We start from the raw sequence: 26,941 nt of genomic DNA, 5'->3' as shown, positions 1-26,941 counted from the left end.
GCATCCGTTAGTATTTCATCAAAAGTCGTCATGGTTCTGGTTTCCTCAAAAGGCTGTTTTTTCAGGGGGGCATTTACTTTGAGAAATAGTTTGACATTTTGGGAAATATACTTTGCCCAGCTCTGTCCAAAGGTAACACAATCCACCAAGCACCATCCCTAAAGCTAACTAATTAATGACTCATATCTCTTTTGTTTGATCTGTACAAAACCCAAGTGCAAAAACAACAGCTGGTTTCCCTTTGTTTCCAGTCTTTGTGCTAAGCTAAGCTAACTGGCTGCTATTGGCAGCTTCATTTTTACTTCACATTTTTATTCAGGCTTTAACAAAATTGGGGGTATTGAACAATTATTCCAACTTTATGGGCAACAGTGTATAAATGATCCACTAAACAACGCATGAAAAATATGTATTATGTCTGTCTTGAGATAACACTGTTATGAATTGGCGCTATATAAATAAAGACTGATTGATTGATTGATAATGAAATGGGATGCAATGTTGACAAAAGTAGTCATGCTTGAAACTGTTCATTGGAGTCCTATACATTCTGAAAGCAGGAAAGTGAAACCCTAAACCCAAACTCTTGATTTTTTATTTATTTATTGAATAAAGCAGGTTAGGAACTAATTAGTTCGAGGCATTCTTGAGGTTAGAAACTAACATTTATTCAGTGTTAGCTTCAATATTCAGTATTTCAATGTTTCCCTTTCTCTCTCTCTCTTCTTTGAACTAACATGAAATAGCCAAAAGATGATGCCCCAAAAATCTTAAATAAAAAAATCATTAGGTTAAGGGAGAATGGGGTTAGTGTGGGTGACTCTGGGGTGTCAGAACTACTGCTGAGCCTTCTGGGGCGTCATGGGCCTAATTCCTCTAATCTTTAATGCGAAACACCTACTTAATACTAACATGCCTTCATGTTGAGACTAAATGCTGTAACATTTACATTACGTGGTGACTGAATGATACTGCCTGCCTGACGATCCCCATGGTAACCATGTACACTTAGTACATCCTCCTCACAACATCTAAATTGTGTTTCTGTATCGGATGATTGACCTGGATCGTGGCTGAAGGGATTATTAGCAGGGTTGGGAGCTTTGCGATGATGATAGTTGCCCTTGATGGTTCAAAAACCAGCCAGTCAAGCATCTCGCTGTGTTTGTCATGGTTTCACTCCTTGCGGAAAGTTCCAGTTTTTTTTTTTCCTTTTCTTTTTCTTTTTTTTAAATTTAGCCTAGCTGCCCCCCCCCTCCCTCCCCTTTGCTTATTATCTATGTATGCTGTCCTCTCGACTCAACAATGTGTCGCCATGTTTGGCTTCCAGTCTGACAGTCTTATCTAGCCTCAAGGCAGACAAGCTAAACTGATGTAGAGGGCAGTGAGGCTGCCCTATTTAATGTTTTCCTTGGTAATGACAGTTCACATCTAAACAATATAAGCTCAGTGTCAAGGAGTGGCCATAAACTTAAAAGACATATCCCAACTTCAAGACAGAGCAGCACAGAAGTGCCTCTGTGGGAGCGGATCTTCTAACGGCTAATCTTGTTTTTCTAATTTGTGTATATACCTACCACAGCGACAAGACCCACATATCTAACATCTCCAAATCCGGCGGTATCTGTCAGTGTTGTAGAACTCTGACAAATGCTTAAGAAGATCATTCTTGCTTGTACACAGAATAAGAATTTAACAGATTTAAGTAGCCAGTCCATGTCACTGTGTAGACGATGCCAGCTATACGTGGACTGTAAAGAATGCTGTAATGGATTGTCATAGATTATAGTTAGTGTGGTTCCCCTCTGTCTGTCAGAGTAACCAGCTGGGCGCTCGCAAAATTAACAAAAATTACTGTTTCAGTATGGATTGTCAATGTCAGCTGAAGCTTTTACTGCACATTCATTTGTTCCTCAGATAAAATATGCATGTATACGAACAGCTTTATCAGCTGTCTCTGATAGAGAGTCTGATATTGGTTTCTTTATAAATGAATTAGACTCCTGTCCATATATATATGTCTGCCAGAGGAGTAATTGCAGGCTGTATCAGACGTTAGGGGAGTCAGGTTTTTTGTGTTCAAGGGACTGCACATGAAGGAGGAGAATACAGGTTTGTGCAAATCCTACATCAGACTAATGTTAAGTCTACATGGACACAAAGCTTCCATGTGATCAAGGCATAGACTGAGCTAGGGGGATGCAGACACACTCAGAGCCTCCCTGCTGATATCCATGGCTTTTGTTTCGTATTTGGCAAATTTGGAATTTGGCAAACCTCATAAGGTATTACAAAAATACTTTATTGGACTATGAACATTGATAATGTTTCAAAAAGCCCTTTATGCTCATGACATGTCTGAAAAAAAGGGAAGGTACGCCACAAAAGCAGTTAAAAAAATCAACGTCAACAATAAAAAAAACCAATAAAAGGCTTAATCAGTCTGATATCTGACTGCAACCACAAGAGGGCAACATAATGATATTCTCTTACTATCTCCACTGCTTATAAATTGGATATTTTAATAAATGGAGCAGCATAAATTACCAGCAAGCAGGTGCTGAGATTAGGGGCCGAGTTAACTCTTTTGGCATATCTGGGTTGATTCTGTACAAGTGCCAAGAAAAATGAGTTTTCAGCAGACGAGAAGACATCTCACTGCACCCCATACGGGATCAGTGCATGATGAAATCTGATTAAAGAGGCTCTATAAAAAGGATAGACATCACAGATAAGGTTTTGTATGGTTCACATAAGAAGGAGAAGCACTGCTTTTCCCCAACATCGATGTTTACCAGTGAAACCTTTCATGATGTTTACATTTCATGTAAATATGGAGCCTTTGAATATTCAGTGTGGCACAAATTTCAGAGTATAAACATATCAAACCGGATAAATTGCATTTATATCGAGGATAGCGTTGTCATGTTATTTCACAGACCCTGTCAGTTCTGAAAACAAATTTGCTGGACAGCAAAGAAAACACCACTCTGCCTCTTATATAAAAAACTCTGATAATCAACCCATTGCCTAGCAACAGAGGGTTCCATAGCAACTGTGCAGCATTTTCCCTACAGTGTTGCAAGAGAGGCATGATGATTTATCCAGTCGAGTCTGTGTTTGCTTTTGTTTTCAATGGCCACTGCTCTCATGAAGCCCTTTCCTCAAGAAATCAACAAACAGAACAATATGTTACGTCGCACTGAATTCTTCCCCTGCGTTTAATACAGCGGCCTCATCAATTATTTCCATCATGGCGGAGATCAACCGATACAATGGCAGAGAATGCAGAAAAGGCACCTATGCTTACAAAACCAAAGGGTTTCTATGATACGCATCGACTGTGACCAAACACAGAAGATCTAAATAGTAACAATGACACCTTGAAATTCAATTATTCAACACAGTGCATATGGCAGGTCTGCTGAATTTCCCTCCATTATTGTACCAGTTTTTCTGTTATTATGTCTGAGTGTGTGGCACCTAAAAGCTGGTTACACATTGGTAAGTACAATAGGAATGTATTGTATCAAAGCAGATCATCACCAGAGGCACACAACAACGTCTGTCTAAAAAACCATGCTTCATATTAAGCTTGCGAAATAGGTGGTGATATCGATACGCATACATTAAGAGTTCATCCGGAGCGAGGTAGTTCTCCACTTTTGATACATGAGTCCACAAAGCTGTGAATGTAGATTGTCTTTGTGAATGAAGCTATTTAGGTCACCACAGGGAAGTGCTGCCTGTGCTGGCCGAATTCATTCATCCTGCACCCTCAAGACCTTAAATATCCTTAAAGTCAATTTACAACTCAGAAATCATCAATAAAACATAAACTTTACCTTTAAAGCAATAATTTTAAATGCAGTTTCAGCCATTATATATAGATAAGTGAAATATATAAGCTCTTTAAGATCTCATAGTTTTATAGCCAAAGATGAAATGTGATAATTTTATTATATATGTTTATTTCATAATGTGCTTAATATTCTTCCATTTTCTACATCTTCCTGTTCAGGGTCGTGAGGAGCTGGAGCCTATATCCCAGCATGCACTGGGCATGAGAGCACACCATGGACAGGGCACCAGTCTATCACAGGGATAACATGCATTTAGAGTGACAAACACATCCACACCTACAGGCAATATAGAGTTTCCAGCTGACCTGACCTGCATGTCTCTGGACTGTGGGAGGAAACTGGAGCACCTGGAGTAAACCCACTCAGACATGGAGTGAACATGTAAACTCCACACAGAAAGAGTTCAGTTTTGAGCAGATTGGCTGATTTGAACCCAGGACCTTCTTGCTGTGAGGCAACAGTGCTACCCACTGAGCCAGCATGGCCTTAATAAATATATTAAAAGAAAACAGAAAAGAAAAGTTCACCAGAAAAATAACACATCTTCAGGCTATAACATTGAGGCCTAGTGCAAAATGCCTGTGTAATCGTCCTCCACAGTGCATTTCTGTAACCATTAGGAACAAATTTATAAATACAAAATAAAAAGCTATTTTTCTATCAGGCGGTAAAGCAGTTAAACATTGGAAAAGCCTGATATTCATGCATTTGTTTACAATATTCAACATTGTTCTTCTCTTATGTGGACGGTTTTCACAAAGCCACTGTTGTCCTTTGTAACATAAAGCACCAGGTTAAGATGTTTTTTTTGTGCTTTCAACTTGATGAATATGTAAGTTGATGTATATCTATTATACAAAAACTGACAAGATCATAAAAAAAAATCAGGTGACAGCTTGATAACCAAGGCTGCATGACATTATTTAGACTATGATATTTCTAGAGAAGCCCTCTATTGCGTGCTGCACATTGTACAATATTACACCACATTAAGGTTTAGTATGACTGATGAAGCTGAGGTGGAGATTACACAAAGACAGTGATGACCAGGCACACAAGGGGGATGTTTTGGCTGTGGCTGGTTTAACAGTGGTCAAAACCTGATGAAAAAAGGAACAGGTTCATTCTTCAGTCTAGAAATAAAAGGGACAAAGCTGTTACAGTTAAATAATCACATCTGCAGTAAAGAGGTTAATGATGGAAATGGTAATACTGGATATTTGAGCATAAGGGTGCTCCCTGATATAAGCCATGCTGTTCATGTTTTATTACCCAACAATAGGCCAGCATGAAACCCACTGACTAGACACTGCAATTCATTCTGCAGTTCTGCTTAATGTTTTTCGTAAGGCCTAATTAACTGAGTCATATATCCCCAACTTAAGTCACTTAATCTGGACACTTTTAATATCCATCAATTATTTTTTCAAAAAACATTACGTAAGTCCTGAAATCAATAAACAACGGCTTCAAGTTTGCTCTAAAACGATCACGCCACTTTTTACTTGTTTTTTAGCCGATAAAATATGATTGATGCCCTACCTGTTTTCTTCAGTTGCTGTTCAGTGCCCTCTTTGGACAAATGCTCACATGCATATAATGGTGTGTGACACTGTTTGTTTTACTACAATCACTATACTGTGTGTTCTTCAGTACCGTATATGATTTCTTACACGTACTCAGGTCTTCCGTGAAAATGAGATCTCAATCTCAACAGGACTTTCCTGATCAAATAAAAGTTGTATGGCATCATTGCAGCATTCGCCATTGTCTGAGAATAATAATCTAACTGTAAAACCTGCGAGCACCAACACTCCTGAACAGCTATGAATATAAAGTACGCTGTTACGGCAACTATGGACAAAAGAAACAGCCAGGCAAGATTAGGGATGGTGAATAAAGGGAAATCATTAAAGCAGCTCTGGCACGAGAAGTGAAAAAGGACAGAAGAGACGGAGAAAGAGACAGAAAATGATGAGGGAAAACAGGAGAGCAGAGGCAGTACATCACAGGAAGCCAGAGAGACAGAGGATAAGTAAAGGTGGCCTCATCTTATCGTCCTATCCTGTCACAAACCTTGGACCTGATATATGAAACCTACTTAGATTCCACAATAAAAAGCTGCACATGGACAATGCTTCCTACTTACATACACAGATTTTGTCAGTGAATTATGAAACACTGTGCATATTAGTAGCTGACTTTTCAACTCATAAATTACAGTCCCATGAGGAACATGATTAAGCAACTCCAAAAGGACAAAGCGATTTAGCAGATTTCAGTTCAGTTGGGTGCTATCATAAATAAAACACTGTTTAATGTATAAAGTAAACGATAAGTGCAATTGTAATACATGAGATGCGTAATGATTAGTCCATTTTGTAGCGATATCTAAATGTTTAACAAAATCACAATCTCTTTACATGAGACAGCAAAAATTATTTGGACAGAGACAAATTAATTGGACATGCAGTACCAGTAAAATACCCCAAAATGAGGTTCATAATGACAAAAAGATGCAGAGCTAGATTTAACCGTCCTCTACTGATGTACTGTACAAACAGAGGATAATGGATATGAGTCATGATTGACGGAAATTTAAAAGGAAAAGAAAAAAAAGCTCTGAAGGTTAATTTCTTTATCAGTGGTAAAAAAAAAATTAAACATGCCCATATACAGTATGGGTATTTGAGGACACAGTGTTCCCACGGCAGGATTCATCCTGAAGCCATTAGGAAACTTTTTGGCTAAAGAAGTGTATAATTCATTGAACAGTCCGTTATCATCCAAGTTATTATTTATTTACTTATAGGCCTAATTTATTAAGCAAGTCACACATGACAGTTTCAATCAATGCCATTATTTTCATGTCCCTTTATCATTTTGAAGTGGACATTTTAGAAAAGTATGACAGGTAAAGAGTCTTCAGCTCAACTCATGTAACCCTACGTGTGCATGTACAAGTCCTGCTGAAGCTGCCTGCGTAATTATATTAACTTGTGGTAATTACGTGCAGATCCTCCTCAACAATCATGGCTAATACGTCTCAAGAGGGTAGGATTCATGAATTAATTCTTTATTAATCTATTAATTTGTGACCATTACACCAACTCTGGTGTACATGCAAGGGAGCAGGGGATCATGTTGTTCACTGCCACTTTAACTAATACGTTTTTAATCTTTTTACTCATTCTTTCAAGCTATTATGGCATTTACAACGACCAAAGAATGTTTCAAGAACCCTTACCCAGGAAGCTTAGGGGTGAAGGCACTGACAATGAACCTTAACATCCTTGGTTCATGTCTGGTCGGGGACCTTTGCGTGTCATCCCCCATCTCTTTCCCCTCATTTCCTGTTTTCTCTGTAATGTCTGCTATCAAATAAAGGCACAAGACAACCCCCAAAATCTAATTGTGTAACAAGCTTTGACAGTAGACATAAAATTGTATTTCGGACATTGCTTTTACATGAAACATACAAACAAACTTACAGCATATCTACATAGTGCTACCATAAAGAAATGACCAAGATGAATATGACTGATCTGATTTTGTTTTCAAGTTGACCAGTGCAGGATGTACAGTAAGTGATGTCGGAGTGTGGAACATGTGCCCTGTGTATTAGCCTTATTTTTTTACCCATATGAATCTCACTACTTAACACTCTTTGCTTCTCCTGCACTGCCATCTAGAGTGTAGAGTTCATTTATTTGCACCTGAAATGATGATACACCAACGGAACAGAGAAAGTCACATTGTGCAGGTGAGATAAAAAAAGAAACTTCGGAAAAAAAACCCCAAACATCTCACCTCAAACAAAACAAAGAAAAAACAACGTGACAAACAAAAGTCAACAGAGGTGGATAACAGACTCTAAATGACAGACTCAAAAACAAGGAAAAAATAGTATATCAAAAACAAACCGCATAAATGTAAAGTTAGGAAAACAAAATAAGCTCACAGAGAGCAAATGAAAAAACTGGAATCAAAAGGGAAAGTGACAGTGTGTGCTGGGGTGTGTTCAAAGACTCAAAGGAATAATGAAGGAGACGGCGAGAAACAGAGAAGGCATGTTGTGTTGTGGAAGACAGCTTAGCTCATCAGTCAGTTGATACGGACGTCTGTGTTTGAACTGTAGAGGCATGTGACCTTATAGGCAAGACGGACAGATCTATTCCTGACGGGTCCGTCTGCTTTTAATGGAGACCAGACAATATAAATTATAAACTCAATGAGCTCTTTGCAGGTAGTAAATATAGGTAGTCCAGCAGACATGTGAGTTTATAAATAAATCTATGTCTGACTTAAAGGACAGAATGTCTTGACGACTTGGAGAACATCATCAGCAGAAAAACAGCCTCTCAGCAACCATCAGGGCAACACAATAACACAAGTTTAAATAATTTCTAAATGTTGCATCTTTGATTGAAACTGATGACTCCATAAGAGTGTACCTGCATCGTCAATGTGCCACCCAACAAAAAATAAATCCTGAATAATGAATCGTCTTTTGAAAGCATGCACTTAAAAAAACAGTGCGAACAAACAGCCAGCTACATGAGTTCTTACTACATGAGCTCTTTACTTCTAGACAAAGCTCAGGATTTTTGTTCTTAATGTGCAGGAGAACAGCTGCTATTGCAGGTTCTTTACGGACAGCAGATCATATGTGCTGCACATATCAGGAAAGGATCTAAGCAAAATCACTGTGACACCCCAAAAAAGTACCTCAATGCCTTTTAAAATGTCAGCCAGACATTGGAAAGCAGGCAAAAGCCAATTAGTATTAAGATTGCTGCCCTGACGCATATTAGTCCACCATGAGCCCACCATAGAGTTTGTATTTTTAATGTTTCTCTCATATTGTTAACAACATCTACACTTTTCCATCTTGTTTTTTTCCTCCAGCTCTGCATGATGCACACATCATTTTTATGTGGAAACACGTTTTATAAGGCTGGCTGTTGGAGTTCAATAATGACACGGGCTTTTAAGCGTGCTTCCTGTAAGTGGGGGATGACAGCATCTATCTCCAGATGCTGTAAATGACATTTCTTTCCTTGTTTATCTATGTGAAACAATTGGATAGCTGCATCTTGCCCTTGGCCAGCCAATCCTCGCCCTGTCAAGGGCACACCTCCCATCAATCACTGCAGGTTCAAAAAGTGAGTCACTGGGGACCTTAAGAGGAGAGTCGAAAAGGAAGAAAAAAAAATTGCCCGGCATGCAGGATGCCTCACCAATGCCTGACCTAGGGTTTTTGTACTTCGCAGACCACTGTGATACATTCTGGTGCAATTCTATCAGCATTTTTCTCCTTCATTTCAAAGTTGCTGAAAACAACACTTTGAATGGGAAGATGAAGTATGTCCTTTCTCCTGCATGCTATCTCTCACCACCCTTGCCCCCCTCTGCCTGCCTACATACACACCTCATTTAATTCAAATAGAAAATCTAAGTGAAGGGAAAAGGGAAAAGCGCCCAGCTTGAGCATTTTTCCTGTGTTTCCTCTGAAATAAATCACTGGGCGTTCTCTCTTCATCAGGATAGATATCACTTGTACATGGCCCGACATCCATCCTCGGATTCTGACAACACACCCCTGTTTTGCGCTGAATAGGCATTACTGAGACTGAGTTACGATGGCCTGTGCTATCAGCCCGTATGCAAAACAGCCCACCATTTGACATGTGGCAGCACACAGACTAAGAGATTGTCCTCGGTATTGCAAAAGTGTCCACTGGCCTTGAAAGAACAGCTGCCATATATCACTTAATAGCTGCAGCTGCCAAAATGCAGGTTGCAACTGATGCCGTGCACGCATCAATCAGCGGTCATGTTCACTGAGGGTAAATCTGTCATGTGGGAAGTGATTTCTGCAAATAGCTGCACACATATGTGAAAAAGCATTTAGTCTGTTATCTCACAGGACACAAAGGATAGCCTAAGATCAATTACACTTACATTACATACAGTGTGGCTGAATATAAAGCACCGCAGCTCCTGCTTTTACTCATATGCCTGGGCTCTCCCTTTCATATTCGGTCAATTAAGTGTCTATTCTACTCAACGGTCTCACTGCAACTGATCTGCAGTTTCATGGCTACATTTACTGCTTTTCCATTACAAACAAGATCACGCTGCAGCTGGGACTCATTTGGGTCAATGGGAAATGAGATCAGTAAAACCCAGGCTGCGTATGGCAGACAGGGGCAGGTGACCATGCTTTGATGACACGGCTGCAGGCTGAACTGGCACAGCGCTGCATCAGACTGGTAAAATGAGAGCTGCCTATAGAAAGAGATCAGGTGCTTGCGGTTATGGCCACAAGCTGCCTCACAGAGAGAGTCAAGCTCTCACATCCCCCTGGTCCTGGCACCTATTGATGCCTTTTAATGTCTGAGATCGTTAAACTGCAAAATGTATGCTAATGCTCCTTCAATTGGAACCATTAAAGACTCGTGGCAAATTCCTTTACAGTATATTACACTGTGATAAATACTCCGTCCAGTCATAATGGAGCCCCGAAAGACAGCTGTCCTGTTGTGGAGAAGCCCGACTACAGCATTATGGGCAGCCACTGTAAGGAAGCAACATGCTTTCAGCTTACTGTACATTAAGGGAATTTGCACATGAGCTAAGGCTGCCAATGCACTCAGTAGGCATATACATGGAGAATTTAATACGTAGTGCATATACAATAGGAATACTCAGAATCAGATTGCTCAAAAGCTCAGGGACATTTTTGAATTTACATTTTGTTTGTAGTTTTATTGTGCTGAAGAGATGTTTCAACTTCATGGTATTTTCAAAGGCCATATGTTGTAGTAGTTTATGAAATTTGGCGCTATAATATTGCATAGTATTGTCTTATGCATTTACATTTTAGATGCACCTCTACAAGACCGTATAAGAGACTGTAATAGGTTGTGTACGTGTGTGTTTGGTCACATGTAATGCAAATGTGCAAAGCTTAAGGCAGTAACTGTCTTAGCTGAATGCTTTGTGCGTTAGGATGCCGTTTCTCTAATGACCCTTAAGTAACAGCCCAAAGACAACAGCAATATCACTCAAATATGTTTTGTTCCATGTAGTTACAATCAGGTATTTTCACTTCTTCTAATCAATCTGCATCTTGTTGGCGACTTCGATGATAACCATAACTGTTGCATTTGAAAGATGGAGTGTTTGGGGATATGCTTCCCTTGACTGTCTTTGAGGCTATCACACTCCTTTGCCCAAATCTGGATTCATTTCAAGATTATGTGTTTAAGTGTATATGCATATTAAACCTTTTGATTTTGATATGATATACAGAATTTAGACAACATCAGTGTAGCTTTGAACAAAATAAATACATAACAGCACTGAGGACACAGTGCTAATTGACACATGTTACTATTAGAAGCAAAACTCATCTCTCGTCACGTCTTAATCTACAGTACGTAAACAGTACGTAAGTAAATTGACAGTACATAGGACTTTGTAGATATAGTAAATATTTACCTGTTTAATTCATTTTATTTCACAGAGAAACCCCAAATGCTCCCATAGGGTAGAGCCCCCTGAGGACTCTTTTCTGTTTTATTCTCAGTGGAGCTATACTGTACGTCGGTGCGTCATTACAGTCCGAGGACAGGATGCATTGACTTTTGTTCTTTCTACATAAAAAGTACACAAGTGGACTTTCATTAATACATATTGTACAGAAACTATTTCCACCTCCACATGCACCTCTGACGCCGTTTATTTGAAGTTCTCCAAAATCACAGAACAGATTATCAGTTGCCATTTTAGGCAGTCACATGGATTTCTAAAATCTGCAGGCCTATCTCCACCACTTGACAACACTTCATAAATTACCCCAGTACAGCACCTTCTGTTAGACATTTACTGGCTCTCCAGTTTCTTTGTCATCCTGTTTATGCACATCTACAGTATGCTCGGTGAAATTCATTTTCTCTCTGCTGCACAACTGACAGAATACTATTTAATACAGGCTAAACCAGTATCACTGTTTATTACACCAGACAAGGACAAAGTATGGAGGGAGAGTAGCTTAGGAAAGCATCAGAGAACTGTATTTGTGCAGATAATCTGAATTATTTTCCAATGTTCAGTATAGGAAGGAGAGAAAGACAGTGTAAATGCTGACATAATCAACCACCACTGCAAAGAAGACTCCAAACAACATACACTACAAATGCAACTTCTAGAGCAACGTCTGTAGACCCTATGATCCTGTGTGTATTACACAGTCACATCTGCTGTATGACATATTGATAAAAGTGATTCAGTGCTTGTTTAAATCATTATATGCATTATATGTATGTATTATATGCACATTAAACACTGCAGTATGTGCTGTACACTGATCATGAGGAGAAGAAATGCACACATTTAATGATGTTAATAATGATTGTCATTTGCAGTGTTTGAAATGTTTTAATTCAAATCAAGTTCAGACAGCTCATTCATGTCAGAAAACAAATATGTATGATATGTATTGTTCATATTTTGCATTTCTGCATTGTTATATGACTTAAGCCTCATCTGGTAAAGCTTAGCCTACACTGGGTTGGTCATTAGAAAATACATTCTCTGTATGACTAGAAGCTCATCCCAAAGTCACCATTTCAAAAGTGCTTGCCTCAGAGTACCCCCTGGACATATGTCAACTATATTTAGTTGGTGGGTGGGGGGTTTCAGCCTCACTCTATGCTCCCCATGATCAGCACACATATTTTGCCATGCATTGTTCCAGTTAAATACTGTCTACACAGTCTGTTGGCTATGTATATATATGGTGCTTTAGATAAACAAGAATTTGGTTATTTGCGTCTAGAAATGTCCTGTGCTTGGTCAAGGCTCAGTAGGAAGAATGGCATGTTCACAGCATTTGTGATATGTCACCCTTCATGCTTTGTTAATGGTGGGAGCTGAGATCATAAAACCCATTCCTGTGATGATGACAGTTTGATTTGAAATATGTCCTCCAGAAGGACAAATGTGTGACTGAGGTGAGAGCTGAGCTGGGTCCTCTTATCTCTTCCAACTGAATGGACGTCATATGGGCTTTTTTGATTTGTCTTTAATATACTGAGATAAATACAGCATGTTTGTCTCACTAGAATCCTGAGCAGGTCTACACACTGGTGACCCGTTACTCTATATGGTTCCAATTCTCATTTTCAAATCAATAATAGTGACAGAAACAATGTCAGATCACCCTGTCCTTTTTCCTGACCAACAATGCAAACCCTCCTCAGCACAGTCCACCGAGTGGCCTAAGTAAGTGGCATAAGTAAAAGACGTGACCAAACAAACAATCCAGAAAATGGCATCTGCTTCATCACCATAGGCAGTATTTTTTAATTCTGGAAACAAGGCCAACTACATACGCTGACTGGGGGGAAGAACAAGTCTTCCAGCGGTCTTCTCATTGCATTGTGTACAGTAGGCAGAATAAATACACAATTTGTCTGAAGAACTTTAGAAGAAGAAATGTCACGTTACAGTTTACACCAAACATGCTATAAAACTAGTGATTAAAACGCTCAGGATACATGCATCAGCAGCATATCTGTCTTTAATCACAAATAAGATAAATATAAAATAAACATTCATTTTGTTGTTAGTGAAAAATTATTCAAATAATCATCTACTACAAGGTAACACCATATTTGTAAATGTATTGGGAGGCTAGTTAATAATTAAATGGGCCTCTTATGAAACTGATTTAGCTAGGTCATGTATTTCATTACTCTACTTAATAAATGTATTCAGATACATTTTATGGGTCATCACTTTTATGAAAACCACTTCATCATACAGCATAACATCCCACCATGCTAACGTGTAGAAGTGGAGACCATGTATCAGACAAGCCATGTGTTTTAGAAGTTTGTGTGCGTGCGTGCAGGAAACGCCGTGTGAATGAGAAAAAGAATACAAAAGTGAGATGTGAGATGGAGGGGGGAATGCAGAAAATATGAGGAAACTGAAAATTGTTTGCTTAAAACAGACAGCCAGGCTGTTGTAAGCCTAAAATGCAATATAAATAGTTCTGGGTCTAATCAATTTTCTGCTCATTTCTTAATGTTCAGCAAAAAAAATTTGTAAATAAAAGCGTAGGACTATATACATGTAAACCACAAAGTACCATGATAATTGCAAAATCAAACGATAAGGCTATTGTTACTTTATCTTTTTATGATTATCAACAATTCCCACAAAAAGAATCAATCATCCTAAAAAATATATAAAATATATGTATCAAAATGGTATGCAAAGCCTGACGTAGCTTATGCTAGGATGGCTAATGTAATTTATTAGTAATCCACATTACATGTAAATGAGCAAATTTGTTGTATTCGGGTGACAAATTCATTACAATCAAAATGGCAGCTATAGTTTATTACAGCTTAGGGTAAACATAAAAAAGAGCTATCTTCCAGAGATTGAAACTGAGCTGTTTGAGAATTAACGACACAAAGGGCTGACTGGCAAACATAAATCCAGAGACACCTAAACAATGAGAATTGTTTAAGTCAACGACAGGATTTTTACAAGTGAGACCTGCACAAGAACCCCATTGTCATAGGAGACCTTCCAGGTGGGGGAAGCTCGAGACAATCAGGTTTGCCGGAATAAAAGGTCCTGCTCATTATTATGAGAAGGTTCTACCGTTTTAGTCTGGACTTTGGTCTCCTGATAACAACTCTGATGACACCAGGCCCACTTGTGCTGACAGTGTTGTGTAACTGGTACTGCCACTAGAAGCTCTGGCAAACTGACAGACTCTTGTCCTAAGTCATGTTGCAAGCAAAGACGGTCTCAGTGCAACTTAATGACACACCGGTCTGCCATCTCGACAATAAATGAGACAGGGCCTCTCTGGGTTTGGATAACTCAGAGCAACTTGCAGCTCTTGATCATCTGTCGTCCGAAACCTGTCACAGGACAGTCCCCCGCCATTTTCTTCCCCACTCCTTCACTGTCTGAACTGCTTGCTCTGGATAAACCATTAGGGGCAGAATAAAAGATAGCTGTACCCACATAACAAATGTTGTTCTGTTTCATGAACTCACTATAAAGGTCACAGGTGAGTGTTGTTCCATTGCCTGCCACCATAATATTGAGCAGGCCATGGACTGCACACGCCTTGTTGTGATAGGGCCATCAATCCACTGTGAGTGAGCATCCACAATTCCAAGGACAGATGAGGAGCATCTGCCTTTTGATTGGTCTCGCAAAATCCGAGTCAGGACCAGTCTAGAGGCAATTTGGCACCTGCAAGGCATGAAAGGGGGTGCCGGAACCATTCTTCGATTGGACAAACACTAGGAGCATTCTTACATTTTGTTCTCTACCTCCATGTGCATGTTTAGTAACCAGAGATACAAATGGTCACCATTTCTTAACCAAGAGACACCAAGAGACACCAAGGACCCCTGTGTATTTCATCCATGATCTGTGATCTGTCAAATGGAGTTTCGACCATTTTGGTCCCTCAAAAGGATGCATCCATCTTCCGGACACTGTTTTGTGCCAACGCAGGACAAATACAATGGGACAGGATAGGGTCTCTTTCTATCAAATGTCTAAACTGCTGTACTGTACAAGCTTATGTGACAGCAACAGAAAGCATTGTCTCAGGGGCTTACACATTGTAGCAGCCGCGTATAGCAGAAGTAACCAGCTCAGTGCATTTGCATTTACAATGTCCTCACTCACATATAGCTGTACTGGTGGGCCTGTGTTGAGTGTGAAAGCCCCAGGCTATATCCTACCTGTGGCCATGGACAGGATGCTATGGCTCTGACTGAATAAGCTCATCACATATTTACGGTCTATATATATCATAAAGGAATGTCCATAAAGACACTGACCAGTGGGGTTTTCTGTACTGTCCTATGCGAAAGCACTGCAGTGACGCCATGGGAAGATGCATCATGGGACAGGAGGATCTCATTATCTGCGTCCTAATAAACAAGCAGCTGAGCAGACACTAAAACCACCAGTCCATGACACCCTGTTTACACTTTACATCTTTGTGAAGCAGGTACTGACGTACAGCAGGGCCAGATATGTAGAAAAGGCATCTGATAACTACAGTTGTTCCAATAAAAATACAAATATAAGAATGCCTCTGACAAATCCTAAAATGCTGGATCGAATGTCAGCGAGTGCATAACATCAATTCTTCTTCAGCACAAACAGTAGCCAACACAGCAATTTGCACTGTGCTTCCACAGGCAGCTATTATTTCTATTTGCCATGAACAGAGATCTTTCCTGTAAGTATGTACGTATAACTCTTGCTTAGCAAATGACAGACTGAACTCAGTACACCTAACCAATCATGGGTATCCATGCTTAACCCCAACCAATGACGGATCCTTGTGTGCCTAAACCTGACTAATCAGTAGTTTGATGGCCTTCCTTTGCGTTCCGAGGAAAAATAATTTTGTGTCCTGTGGCATGTTTGCCTAATGGAGCTAACAGCAAAGTTAATAGATCTAATAATAGTAATAAGGTAATAATACTCTATGGAGGTAGCTAATTGAGTTTACAGCTATCACAGCTAAACGAGCCTGCAGTTTTGTGGTAAAAGTACTTTGAGTTTGGAGTTACAGACTCTTTACATCAGCGATTAGATTCAAACCCCTGCCAGAGATGAAAGTAACCCGATACATTTACTCCAGTTCTATACTGAAGGACACTACTGAGGTACTTTGGTGTAGCTGTCATTGATTACAAAGTGCTTAACATAATATAAAGCAATAAGAAACAGCAGGTAACTCAGGCCTCTTTGCGGCTAATCTTATTGTCCGCTGGCCACAGGCCCACTGCAATCATTGAGTTTCTCAAGTATGTGACACTACTGTAGGTGCCTGGGACATACGTTTGTTTTGTTTTTCAGGCAGCCCAATATCTAAAAGATTCTTCAGCACATAATCCAGGTTTGCGAGGTGCTCTGCTGTAGTGGTCCTGGGATTCAAAAAATAGGGTTCTAAAAAATTGTCCATTGTTGTCATAGTGCACAGGCACATGTGTAGCATCTTACAGCAGAAAATGGTGGAGATGGATGGCCAGCCATGTGCCATGGGGGGCTAATAGTCTAATTACCTGAGCAGGTGATTTTACTGATGAGTTCTTTCCATCTACTTGTCAACAGTACCAATCAGTGAGAGAATTCTTTGGTTGGCTGGAAAACCTGCAGTCCACTGGCTCTCAATGACACATGGTTGATCTCTTCTGCAATTGTACAAGACCAAATCCTTGTGCTCATGTCCATTTCTTCTGTCAGAACTGATATGCTGGTGATGCCCAAAATGCACTGGCCCAATAATCCCCAGCCTGTGCAAATGTTCTAATTCATCCTGTTGACTTGATTGCATAAAGTGCAAGCTGGGCTTGTAAAAGTATGGCTGACCTCGACCAATGTGCATCCTCACTTTAAAACCATTAATGGTTTGGATATACTGCTGCACTTGATTTTTCATGGCAAAGGAGACTGGAACTCACACTGGTACTGTAGCTATCACTCACCGGACTTTTGCATACTGGGCATTGGAAGGAGCCTCCACAGAAACAACCAACAGTGTGTATATGGGCTCGTATGTGTACATCAGCCTTCATTGTTTGGGCAAATGGGTGGTGGATAACGTCCATATTTTCTTGTAAATCTCACAGATTACTGAAAATAACACTCCTCTTTGTCCATTTCTAGCTTTTTTGCCATCATCTTTAGTTCCCTAAGACATCTCAAGGGCTTTCTTGAAAGTCAGAGAAGAGAACTTGCCCAACAGAACGCACCATATGCCATAATTAAACCTTCGGAGAAGCCTGTCTTATAGCACGTCATCAAACACAATGCAAAAGTAAGAGTGTTCCAAGAACAGGTGCAACTCACAATATAGGTGTCAAACTGCCCTTAATGGCTGTAAACTTTGAAACTCTGGACTACCAAGGAGGGCCGTAGGGAACATTGCACAAACCAGGAACACCTAGTAGAATAGAGCACTTTTTAGCCTCATCCATAATCCCATTAGCAATGTCCCAGTCGCTCTCTATATTCTATCCCTGCTTTAATTCCCTCCATAAATTAACTGCATCATTAACAGGACCACATTGCCATGTGGTCTATCATCCTATTCATCCGAGCACATCATCACACGTCCCCTTGAATTATCTGCCAAACCAGTTAACACACCATCATCTCAACCAAGCTACGCAACAATACACTTTTCTGTGAACCCCCAAAATAAAATATTTCAGTTTTATACCTTTATGTCAGAATAGGCTCACTGGAGGATGTTTGTTGACAATCATGTATATTTCGGTTTTATGGTTAATCTACTGATCTACTAAGGTGTCACAGGTATGAGTAAAGCATGCAAATTGCTTTGCTGTTGGTGGCAAAAACCAAAACAACCATTTTCACGTCCTTCCATTATTTGACGAAGTGAAGATCCAGAGGACTCACTTTATTTTGGATGGACTTGTGACAGAAATGTCCCCACAATGACTGTATAACTAGAATACTCTATGATGCTATTTTACTCTGGACTGCTTCCTTAAAAAGACCGGTGACGGTGCAAGCTTGTGGATGGTTCGATACCGGCTCTCCTTGAGCCCAACTTCAGATTTGGAAGCTGTAAGTTTTGTTGTTTTATGTTTTTATGCTGTTTATTTGGCAGGTTAGTCTGTTGAACTTTAGGTTAGCAAGTTGCACAGCTAATGTGGCTAGTGTCTACTGTAATCACCACAGGCTGGGGCGATGTCGGACAAATGTAATGTTGCTATATTGGCGGAAGGTCAAATGTGTGACCTAAAGTCTCAATTGAAGCCAACTACTGTAAATAGAAAGTAGCACGTTGAATGCCAGTGACTGCGTTTTGCTTATTTTAGCACTAAGTTTTGCCACATTCTATGTTGTTTTCCTGTTAATTTGGCAGGTTAGCCTGTTGATCTTGGCCTTAGCATGTTGCTGCTAAAGGGGTTTCAGAGAGTTTTTCTTATTTCTTAGGCGGAGACCTTAAAGAGATAGGAGCTAAATACAGAGCATTCAGAAAGAGGGTGAAAAAGCAGTGTGCAGTATGCACGGTATGAGAAAAATAAAGTTTTTGAACATTATAGCATGGAAAAATATTCTAGTGTGAAAGTATGAACCTAAAAATCAGCATAATATGTCTCTTTTAAAAAAAAAAGGGCCCAAGAGACAACAGTGAGTGAGACAGTGCAACTAGGAGAAACTGGAACTAAAATGTGTTTTATCCTTGTTTCATTAAAGTTGAATATTAAATAGAAGATCACACTCATGAACACTGAGGCACACTGTAAATTTTGTTTGTATGTGGATTTCTACCCTAAAGTCACCAAAATATATTCCAAAAGTGAAACTTGTAGACAGAGATGTTCATGACAAAGACAGAGTGAACTGCAAATGCGTATCCTTTCTCTTGTAAAAGCACATCTCTCATTTCAGGTATTGGATTAAGTAGTAGCACAGTAATGATAATAGTAGGATGCATCAGTTTTAATTTCACATACGTTGAACTACTCCCAAACAATATGTCTCTAATGTCATAGTGACGAGTAATAAGAATTACTGTTGCTATCCTCAAAAAATTATATTTTCGTAGCTAGGTCTGCAATGCTCTGGTTACCTTGCTGAATCTAGATCTACTTAATACATCATTCAGGTTATATGGGGGTTGTGGTCTATGACTCAGCTCCATGACCATGAGCAATTTGTTAGGAAGTTATATCCAAGGGCTATAATCCAAGCAAAACAGACAATGAAAGAGATATATACACCGTTTGCAACTGATGCATTAGTCAGGAAATATATCACAAAGCCACAAGTTTTTCTGCAAAATTAAAAAAGAAAAAAAAATACAACAGAAACCATTTGGATCTGTGTACCATTTCTTTAATTTCCAGTTTGGCTTACAGATCAATGGGGAGAAGAGGGCAGGGTCTGAATAGAGTGAGCACAGAGTGGGCTTTTCATCTGGATATACTGGAGGTAGGGCCACAGCACATCAGTAAAATCCTGTGGCATCACTCTTGGCAACCTCATTCCAACCATTCAAACCTTGTCTTTTTCCATCGCAGTAGAGATTTGGGCTGGTTTTTGTTTCAAATATGGGTGTTGGCCAGGCTGTTGGGAGCCACAGCGTCCAGCATTGAGCCAAATTAAAACCCTCTTTGTTGAATCTCGAGAGCTGAAGGTCGTCAGCAGTTGTGTCACGACAGAAGTAGCTGACTGATGTTGGAAATATAAAGACATGATGGACTGCAGCTCTCTGGCCTGAGGGTAAAGCACAGCTACTCTCTGCCTGGGATACTCACTCTTTAAAACTTGCTCTGCCCACTCCAGCGCATTCACAGGCTGCCAGACAAACGTGGGCAATAACCGACAGATACTTAAGCAACAAACACCACAGTAGATGTGGTTGTTGAAATCATCCTCAGATCAAGGTAGCACTACAAATGTTACAACCTGCCAATGAAGATATATAATGCAAAAAAGAAAATGCTAATGATAAGTCTGGATGATGAGTCTAGAACCAGAACTCAAAACTATTTATCCTTCATTTCCTCACATTTTTTGCACAGAAATGCATGATTTGTGTTAATCCATTTGTTGTTCATTTTATATAAAACTGATTAGACTGAGGAATCAGATTCTTTTCTTTCTCTGTTGAAGATGAAGAATAATTAGGTATATATATACACAACGCGTGCTTCAAACGTGCTTATGTGTGATTGCCCGGCATATCTGATTTGCCATTTGCCATGAAATTTGAGCAGCTCTTGGTCACATACATACATAGTGACAATGCTGTTGCAGTTCAGAAGACAATAAAGATGAGTAAATACTGGAAAAACTCTTTACAAAAAAAACTAATTTACAGCGGTTCAACTTGCTGCCAACTGCCAACAGAGAGAAACCCAATGAGTTGGCATTTGGCACCAACTAAGCTACCTGCTAGCTACCAATAGTGGGACAGAGTGAGGTGTGAATGTGTTATAGAAACATTGGCTTTAAAGCTGTGTTTGTTTGTATTAGAATGACATTTAATAATTGAAAGAGACTGAAAAAAGGGCTGCCTATTGAACGCTCTTAAGTGTGAAATCTTCATAACTACTGTTGAGCATCATAAAGTTGATTTAACTGGCAGCAGCAAAGTGAATGAGACATTTCTTTGCTTCTTGCTCTCATTTTCCTTCCACTAAATCTATGAAATTCTACAGTCAATGAAAGAACTCTGCGATGGCAGCACTCCAAAACACAGAGCGAAGACGTAACCTCAACTACAACATATTTTTACAATGGCTAACATCAGGCTAACGCATTTTGGCACGTAAGCCTTCATCAGAGCATCTGTCTTTGGCAGAGCACCCAAACCAGAGGAAGGTTATATGAGAAGGTGCACCTGCTATATGTTTTTCATTGCTTGCTCTCATTCTCATCAAGAATGGTGTAGTCGTAGGACTGACAACCTGCTGCCTGCAGCCCCTTTAGAAAACATACTGGTGAATAATATATACTTAATAGACATAAATTAGATTGTAGCTGTTAAATATAATAATAATCAGGGAAATTAAGTCCACAATATGTAAATCAATGTACTTCTACATTTAGAATTTAATTAAAACATACATTCTACACATATTATGTTATTAAGCATTACAGAAAAAAGCCAGACTGCCACAGTGAATTAGGATATGTGGAGTTCTTGAGGCAACAAACATCATCATGTATCATGTAATCATTACTTGATTTTGGTTAATGTGGCCGAGCTTTTTTATACATAACCTGGCTGCATGTCGTATTCAGATATTTTGTAGGTGAGACATTTCTTTTCAGTAAGTTGAAGATGAGAAGGAGGAAGAAGACAGAGGGGAGGAATTGTAAGATGGGGTAGATTTTTTTGGCCATGCAACACTGAAGCGAGAGCACATTGAAGTGGCAACAGACACACATATTGTGTTACTTGCTCTCATTAAATTAACATTACACTCTGTTAACATGCCCTGGAAGTAAAAGGCCTCCTTTGTTCTTTGTTTTGCAGACAGTGACTGCAGTAAGTGGGCATAAGCTTTTCTGAATACAAACTTTTTGAATACATGTGTACAGCAAGGAACAATAAAGATGGTGCTGCAATGACTACTTACAATCATAAAGTGTATTGAATTAGAGCCATCACTATGGCTGTCAGTCAGTGTTGAGTTATGACGTTGTCAGTGAGTGGCCTTGCACAGACCAGGCCCCAGGTGCTGATGTCAAAGCGATGAAACAGCAAACATCTTTTTTTAAATTCATCCTATGCATTGTGCACACAATGCAGCCATGCACACAATGCAAAAATGATTTTTCCTCCAAAATGTCTCCAAACCTTTAATTTTTCATTAAATTAGCCAGATAATTAGTAAGATCATTAGCAATAGGCGAGGAAATAGACTAGAAAAAAATAAAATATTTTAAATCGTTTCAGTAAAACAATCGACACACACAGATATGTTGTCTCCAACACCTTCAATTAGGAGCAATTAACAAAATAAGCATCATTCTAAAGAGCGAATGTAGAAGATGCATTATTTCTACTAAAAGTTAATGGGGCAGAAGGGTTTTCCCTCATCTGCAAATCAAATGCTCAGAAACGCAGCTATGTAATACAAAGAGGCCATGAAACGTTTCTAATCTGAAAAGTATTAAAAATCAATACATTCACTATCCCTGGTCTTAAAAGAAACATAGTGTTTGACTGCTCATCTCCGTGTGTGCCCTACTTCTGGAGGAGCAGCCATCTTCCATATGTGAATAGATGCATAGTAATGACATGGTAACAGTCACTTCAAAGCCAATGCCTATATACTGTATATGCCATAGGCCAAATCTTCAACAGATTTTAGTGGAATGACTTGTAAATATCATCGTGTGCACACCTCGGCCTGTAAATACCCTCAACAACAGAGTGTGAGACCCCACAGTAGATGTAGCCGCAACACGTACCTCCAAAATCAGGCCTTAAACGGATGTCATATCCCTTCAGCAACTTGTCCACGGTGGTCTTGGCCACAGACATTCCGGTGCTTCCAGTGGAGGAGCTGAGGGCAGAAACCACAAGTGTAAGAACCATTTTAAGTAGCAGGGCAAAAAAAAAAATCTGATACCTTTGGCATAGATGTGTTGCTTCTTTACAGCACACCTACTGTACGATGAAGCCTGAAAATGATTACCGCACATACTCTCAACGTTAATGACATGAACGCCATGTTTGAAGAGGGAGCCCTTACGTCAATGTGATGACAACACCCAATACATGCACTCATCCATGAATCCTGATTTCTTATGAAGTACGCATTAATTTGTCATATTTTGTCTATTTCATCCTTGGCTTTCACCGCTTATCAGTTAGAGTAACATCTAAATAAGCACTAAACATTCACCCTGCAAAGAGCTTGTAGAGTCAGTCAGTTCCCAGACAAATATATTGTACTGACAACGCACATTACACCAAAAGCATACAGACTCTTGTGTGGTCATGGATAAGGTTCTAAAATGTGCCTTGTGCATGTGTTTTCCCCCTTGTAGCCCCACCTACAGTATATAGATCTAATCAGTTGCGGGGACTTGATGATGATACACCTGTCAAGCATCTTATTGATGGCGGTCCTTCAGTACAGTGGCTCTAAAAGTAACAATGTCTTTGGATCACCTATCAGGCAGCAGCTCAGCCTTATTCATGTGCATGTGTTTGAATGAGCTCTGTTATAACACAGCCTCCCATCATGCTATCGGAGGCAGACAGTCCCCAGGAGGAACGTATAGTCCGCACCAGTCTGACTGACACCTATAACATTGGTGCCGTGACCTGCATCACCTGACCGAGGCCGGCTCTCCAGCTGAGGTTCTTGTTGGGGGGGGTGGGAGGATGAGTGTAGGGAGGAAACGAGGGGAGGGTTGGAAGTGGGTTAAAATTGCTCCCCTGATAGGAGCACTAGCCCTTGGCTCAGCCAGGGAAGCACTGTTCAATTAGCTCACAGGCAGTGCAGCTGTTCATCAAGCGGGCCACTTCCAGGACTTGTGGGTTTGACACCTGAGAGCATCAGTGCGAGGGGAATATCCATGACACCTGAAACATGTACGAGCCCCTTCCACTTGTTATTCAGGGTTATTATCATGGCATCAAAATGTGAAGGTGTGCGACTCAGTTCCTCAGTGAGCACCTCAATCTTATGGGTTGCTGCGGACGGACGGGGAGAAGGAGCAGGCCACAGGGGATCTGTATCAGTGCCTTTAACAGCAAAACAATAAAGGAGATGATCAGGGAATTCTGACTGTGGGGGAAGCCAATGAGGGCTTGTGCAGTAATTCATACTGTAAATGTTACAGGGGCTAGACAAGAGCTTATTTATTGAAATATTACACCCTGCCTCTTGAGATCAACAGCAGATGACGACCTGCTGGGATTTTTTTTTCTTTCTTTCTTTCTTTTTCTGGATTGATTTGGCTCCGGTCAATAAAATGGGCAATTAAGATGATTCCATGAACAGGAATGTTACTGAAGTGATGAATAAAATAGGTAGGCTTGCAGGCGGAGTGGCACCAGCACTATAGACTCATACATCTAGCTGCTTACCATGGCGTAACGTTAATCAATCGATCCCTCGACTGATCGATGCCATCATCTAATCAGCAGCTGAGCCTACTGTATCCTACTGAGGGCATCACGCCGAAAGTGGCCCCGTCCAACACACACATATGTATATCCCCATTTTCATATCGGGAGTAGGTTACGCTTCACAATAGGCTTGATGCCGTGCACGCGCATGTTTTTACGCTCGCGCGCGCCACAGCTCCGTCTATTAGAGCCTATATATCGGCAGCGATGCCCCTAATAAGTAGGCCTGGGTACCCCGTTAATGCGATTTGCCACATCTCAGCCTTTTATTGACCGGTTATCACGTCTGTGGCGCTGAAGGCTCTCTCCAAGAGACGTTTTCTTACCTTTGAACAAAGCATACGAAGGACAAAGCCGCCAGAGCAGAGAAAATTCCACATAATTTATCTTCTTGACGACCCAACATCTCCACAAATCCTTATATATAGTTTCTATAATCCAACCAGTCCAGTGGTCCTCCAGAAAACGCACAAAGTAAAAACAGGCAATTGAAAAAAAGAATTGCCTTTTAAAAATGTCGAATAAACTAGTCTACATGTACGCATGCGATGTCTTCATTAAAACAGGCTTCTTGATTTTTAAAAAATGTGGTAATTGGCCCCCGCTGTTTTTCCCCGGCTATGGAAATCCGTGCAGGTCACAGAGCCCCTCGACCAACACCAGAAGATCAGACATCTTGCTCAAAAAAAAAAAAAACAGCATACACAATACTTTTAAAAGTGATGACAAGTATTCTTCCCCTTAAAAAAACAAACACTGGCATGAATGACAGAGCAGCAGCCTCTTGATGATCAAATTGGTGGATGAAATTTCCCAGTCCAAATCTGCAGAAGAGGCATGGTTCCAGCGAGGCTCTGGCGCCAGACTATTCCACAACGTGATGTTGTTACAAGATATTTGTTTGAGCTGGGAACGCTGGTCGGCTGGAGGGGAGCGGTGGGTCTAAAAAAAAGAAAAATGAAATCTTCATTCCCTTTTTTCCCCCGTTGCTGCTGCTGAGGATGATGTAGATCAGCGCAAAGTCACTGAGGGGAAAATGCACATTGAAAAAGCACTGGGTAATATCTGATGCAGACGTCAGAGCAGGCTATATCACTCCTCTGGTGGAAAAAAAATTAGATGCCGAGAAATATGGATGGCCCCTAGTACGCCAATGCATGTATCACCACGTCGGGTTCGGTATCAAAGATGCAAAGCTTTTGCAAAAGTCCACTTGCCTCCGCTGCCCGCCGTTAAATGGCGTTTGGACACGTTAATGTGGTCCGCGCGTCTTCTCCTCCAAACACTCAACAAATGAGCGAGAATCAACAGCCCAAAGAGACATGATGAGGAGACCTTGCCTCTTTTTTCCCTCTCGATTTCTTTTCTTTTTTTTTTTTTTTTAGTTGAAACTAAAATAATGTCCAACTGGGGGAGGAGAAGGGGGGGACACCTAAGGTGAATTCCTTAGCGACAGCCCGTTCATGCGCTGAATTGTCTGTCTATTCTCTCTGAAACCCATTAGGATGCTGGGAGTGTGTGCCGGTGCGTTTTCATGCATTTCTTCCACTTTGCCACATTTTTTGAAACACACACACACTCACTCATATAGAAACGCACCCACGCACCATCATACATACAGGCACGCACGAGATGAACACAAGCGTTATGATTCTTTTTTTTTATATATATATTTTTTTTATTTAATTCTTCATCAGGAACCAGGAGCTGATCTTTTGTGTGTGAAACATAAGTATCTTTACTGGAAACATCACAATTGAAGAACCACACAAGCGTGTGTTTTTATACAGAGGAGGAGGTTTTCTTCAGGGATCTCTGTGCTGTCCAGTTGCTAAGCAACCCAGCCAGCACTGATGCAGTTGTGGTGATTCGAAGGCTATGCGCAAAGGCTCATTTAAAGGAGCAGACCCACTGCTGTCACCACTGTGGTGTCAGTGGGACAAAAGCAGACAGCTACTGATGTACCGTGGAGCCATTTGTGTTAAGATGGGGGGGGGGGGGCACACCATTTACAATAATACATGTAGCAGAAATGTGCAGTGTCAGGGATATATCACTCTCTGCTCTTGCTTCATCATCACTGTCCTCATCATCATCCTCATCATCAACATTGTCAGGGCCACGAGCACTGTGATAAATAACCCAGTCGACCAGTATATAGCCTCAGATTTTTTTTTTTTTTACTTTCCCCAGTTGACATGTGTTGACACTCAGCAGGCGTTTGTTGCTATTGAATATTCTCTGCTGTCGTCCATACCCACAAATATTTGTCCTTTTCATAGGTGATGTGCTCAGCAGAAAGGATATGAAGTGGCAAAGAAGGAGAAATGTAGTTTTCTACTGCTGTTTTCTGGTTCGGACAATAATGTCGCCTTTA

The 26,941-nt window shown here is 40.3% G+C and overlaps 1 protein-coding gene across 1 annotated transcript in view; it reads right to left on the bottom strand.

Annotated features, from left to right (window-relative positions):
* gabrb4 (gamma-aminobutyric acid type A receptor subunit beta4) overlaps positions 1-24,970 on the bottom strand; it is a 48,068-nt gene extending 23,098 nt beyond the window's left edge. Inside the window, exons 1-2 of the mRNA XM_070843321.1 lie at positions 24,891-24,970; positions 22,893-22,987 (exon numbers count right to left, since the gene is read on the bottom strand). Of these exons, the coding sequence (XP_070699422.1) occupies positions 22,893-22,987; positions 24,891-24,970 (175 nt within the window). The remainder of the gene's footprint in view (positions 1-22,892; positions 22,988-24,890) is intronic.
* Between the last annotated feature and the right edge of the window lie 1,971 nt (positions 24,971-26,941).

This window comes from Pempheris klunzingeri, chromosome 14 (assembly GCF_042242105.1).
Source record: "Pempheris klunzingeri isolate RE-2024b chromosome 14, fPemKlu1.hap1, whole genome shotgun sequence".
NCBI classification, from domain to species: Eukaryota; Metazoa; Chordata; class Actinopteri; order Acropomatiformes; family Pempheridae; genus Pempheris; species Pempheris klunzingeri.
This window is presented reverse-complemented; position numbering and strand designations above follow the sequence as displayed.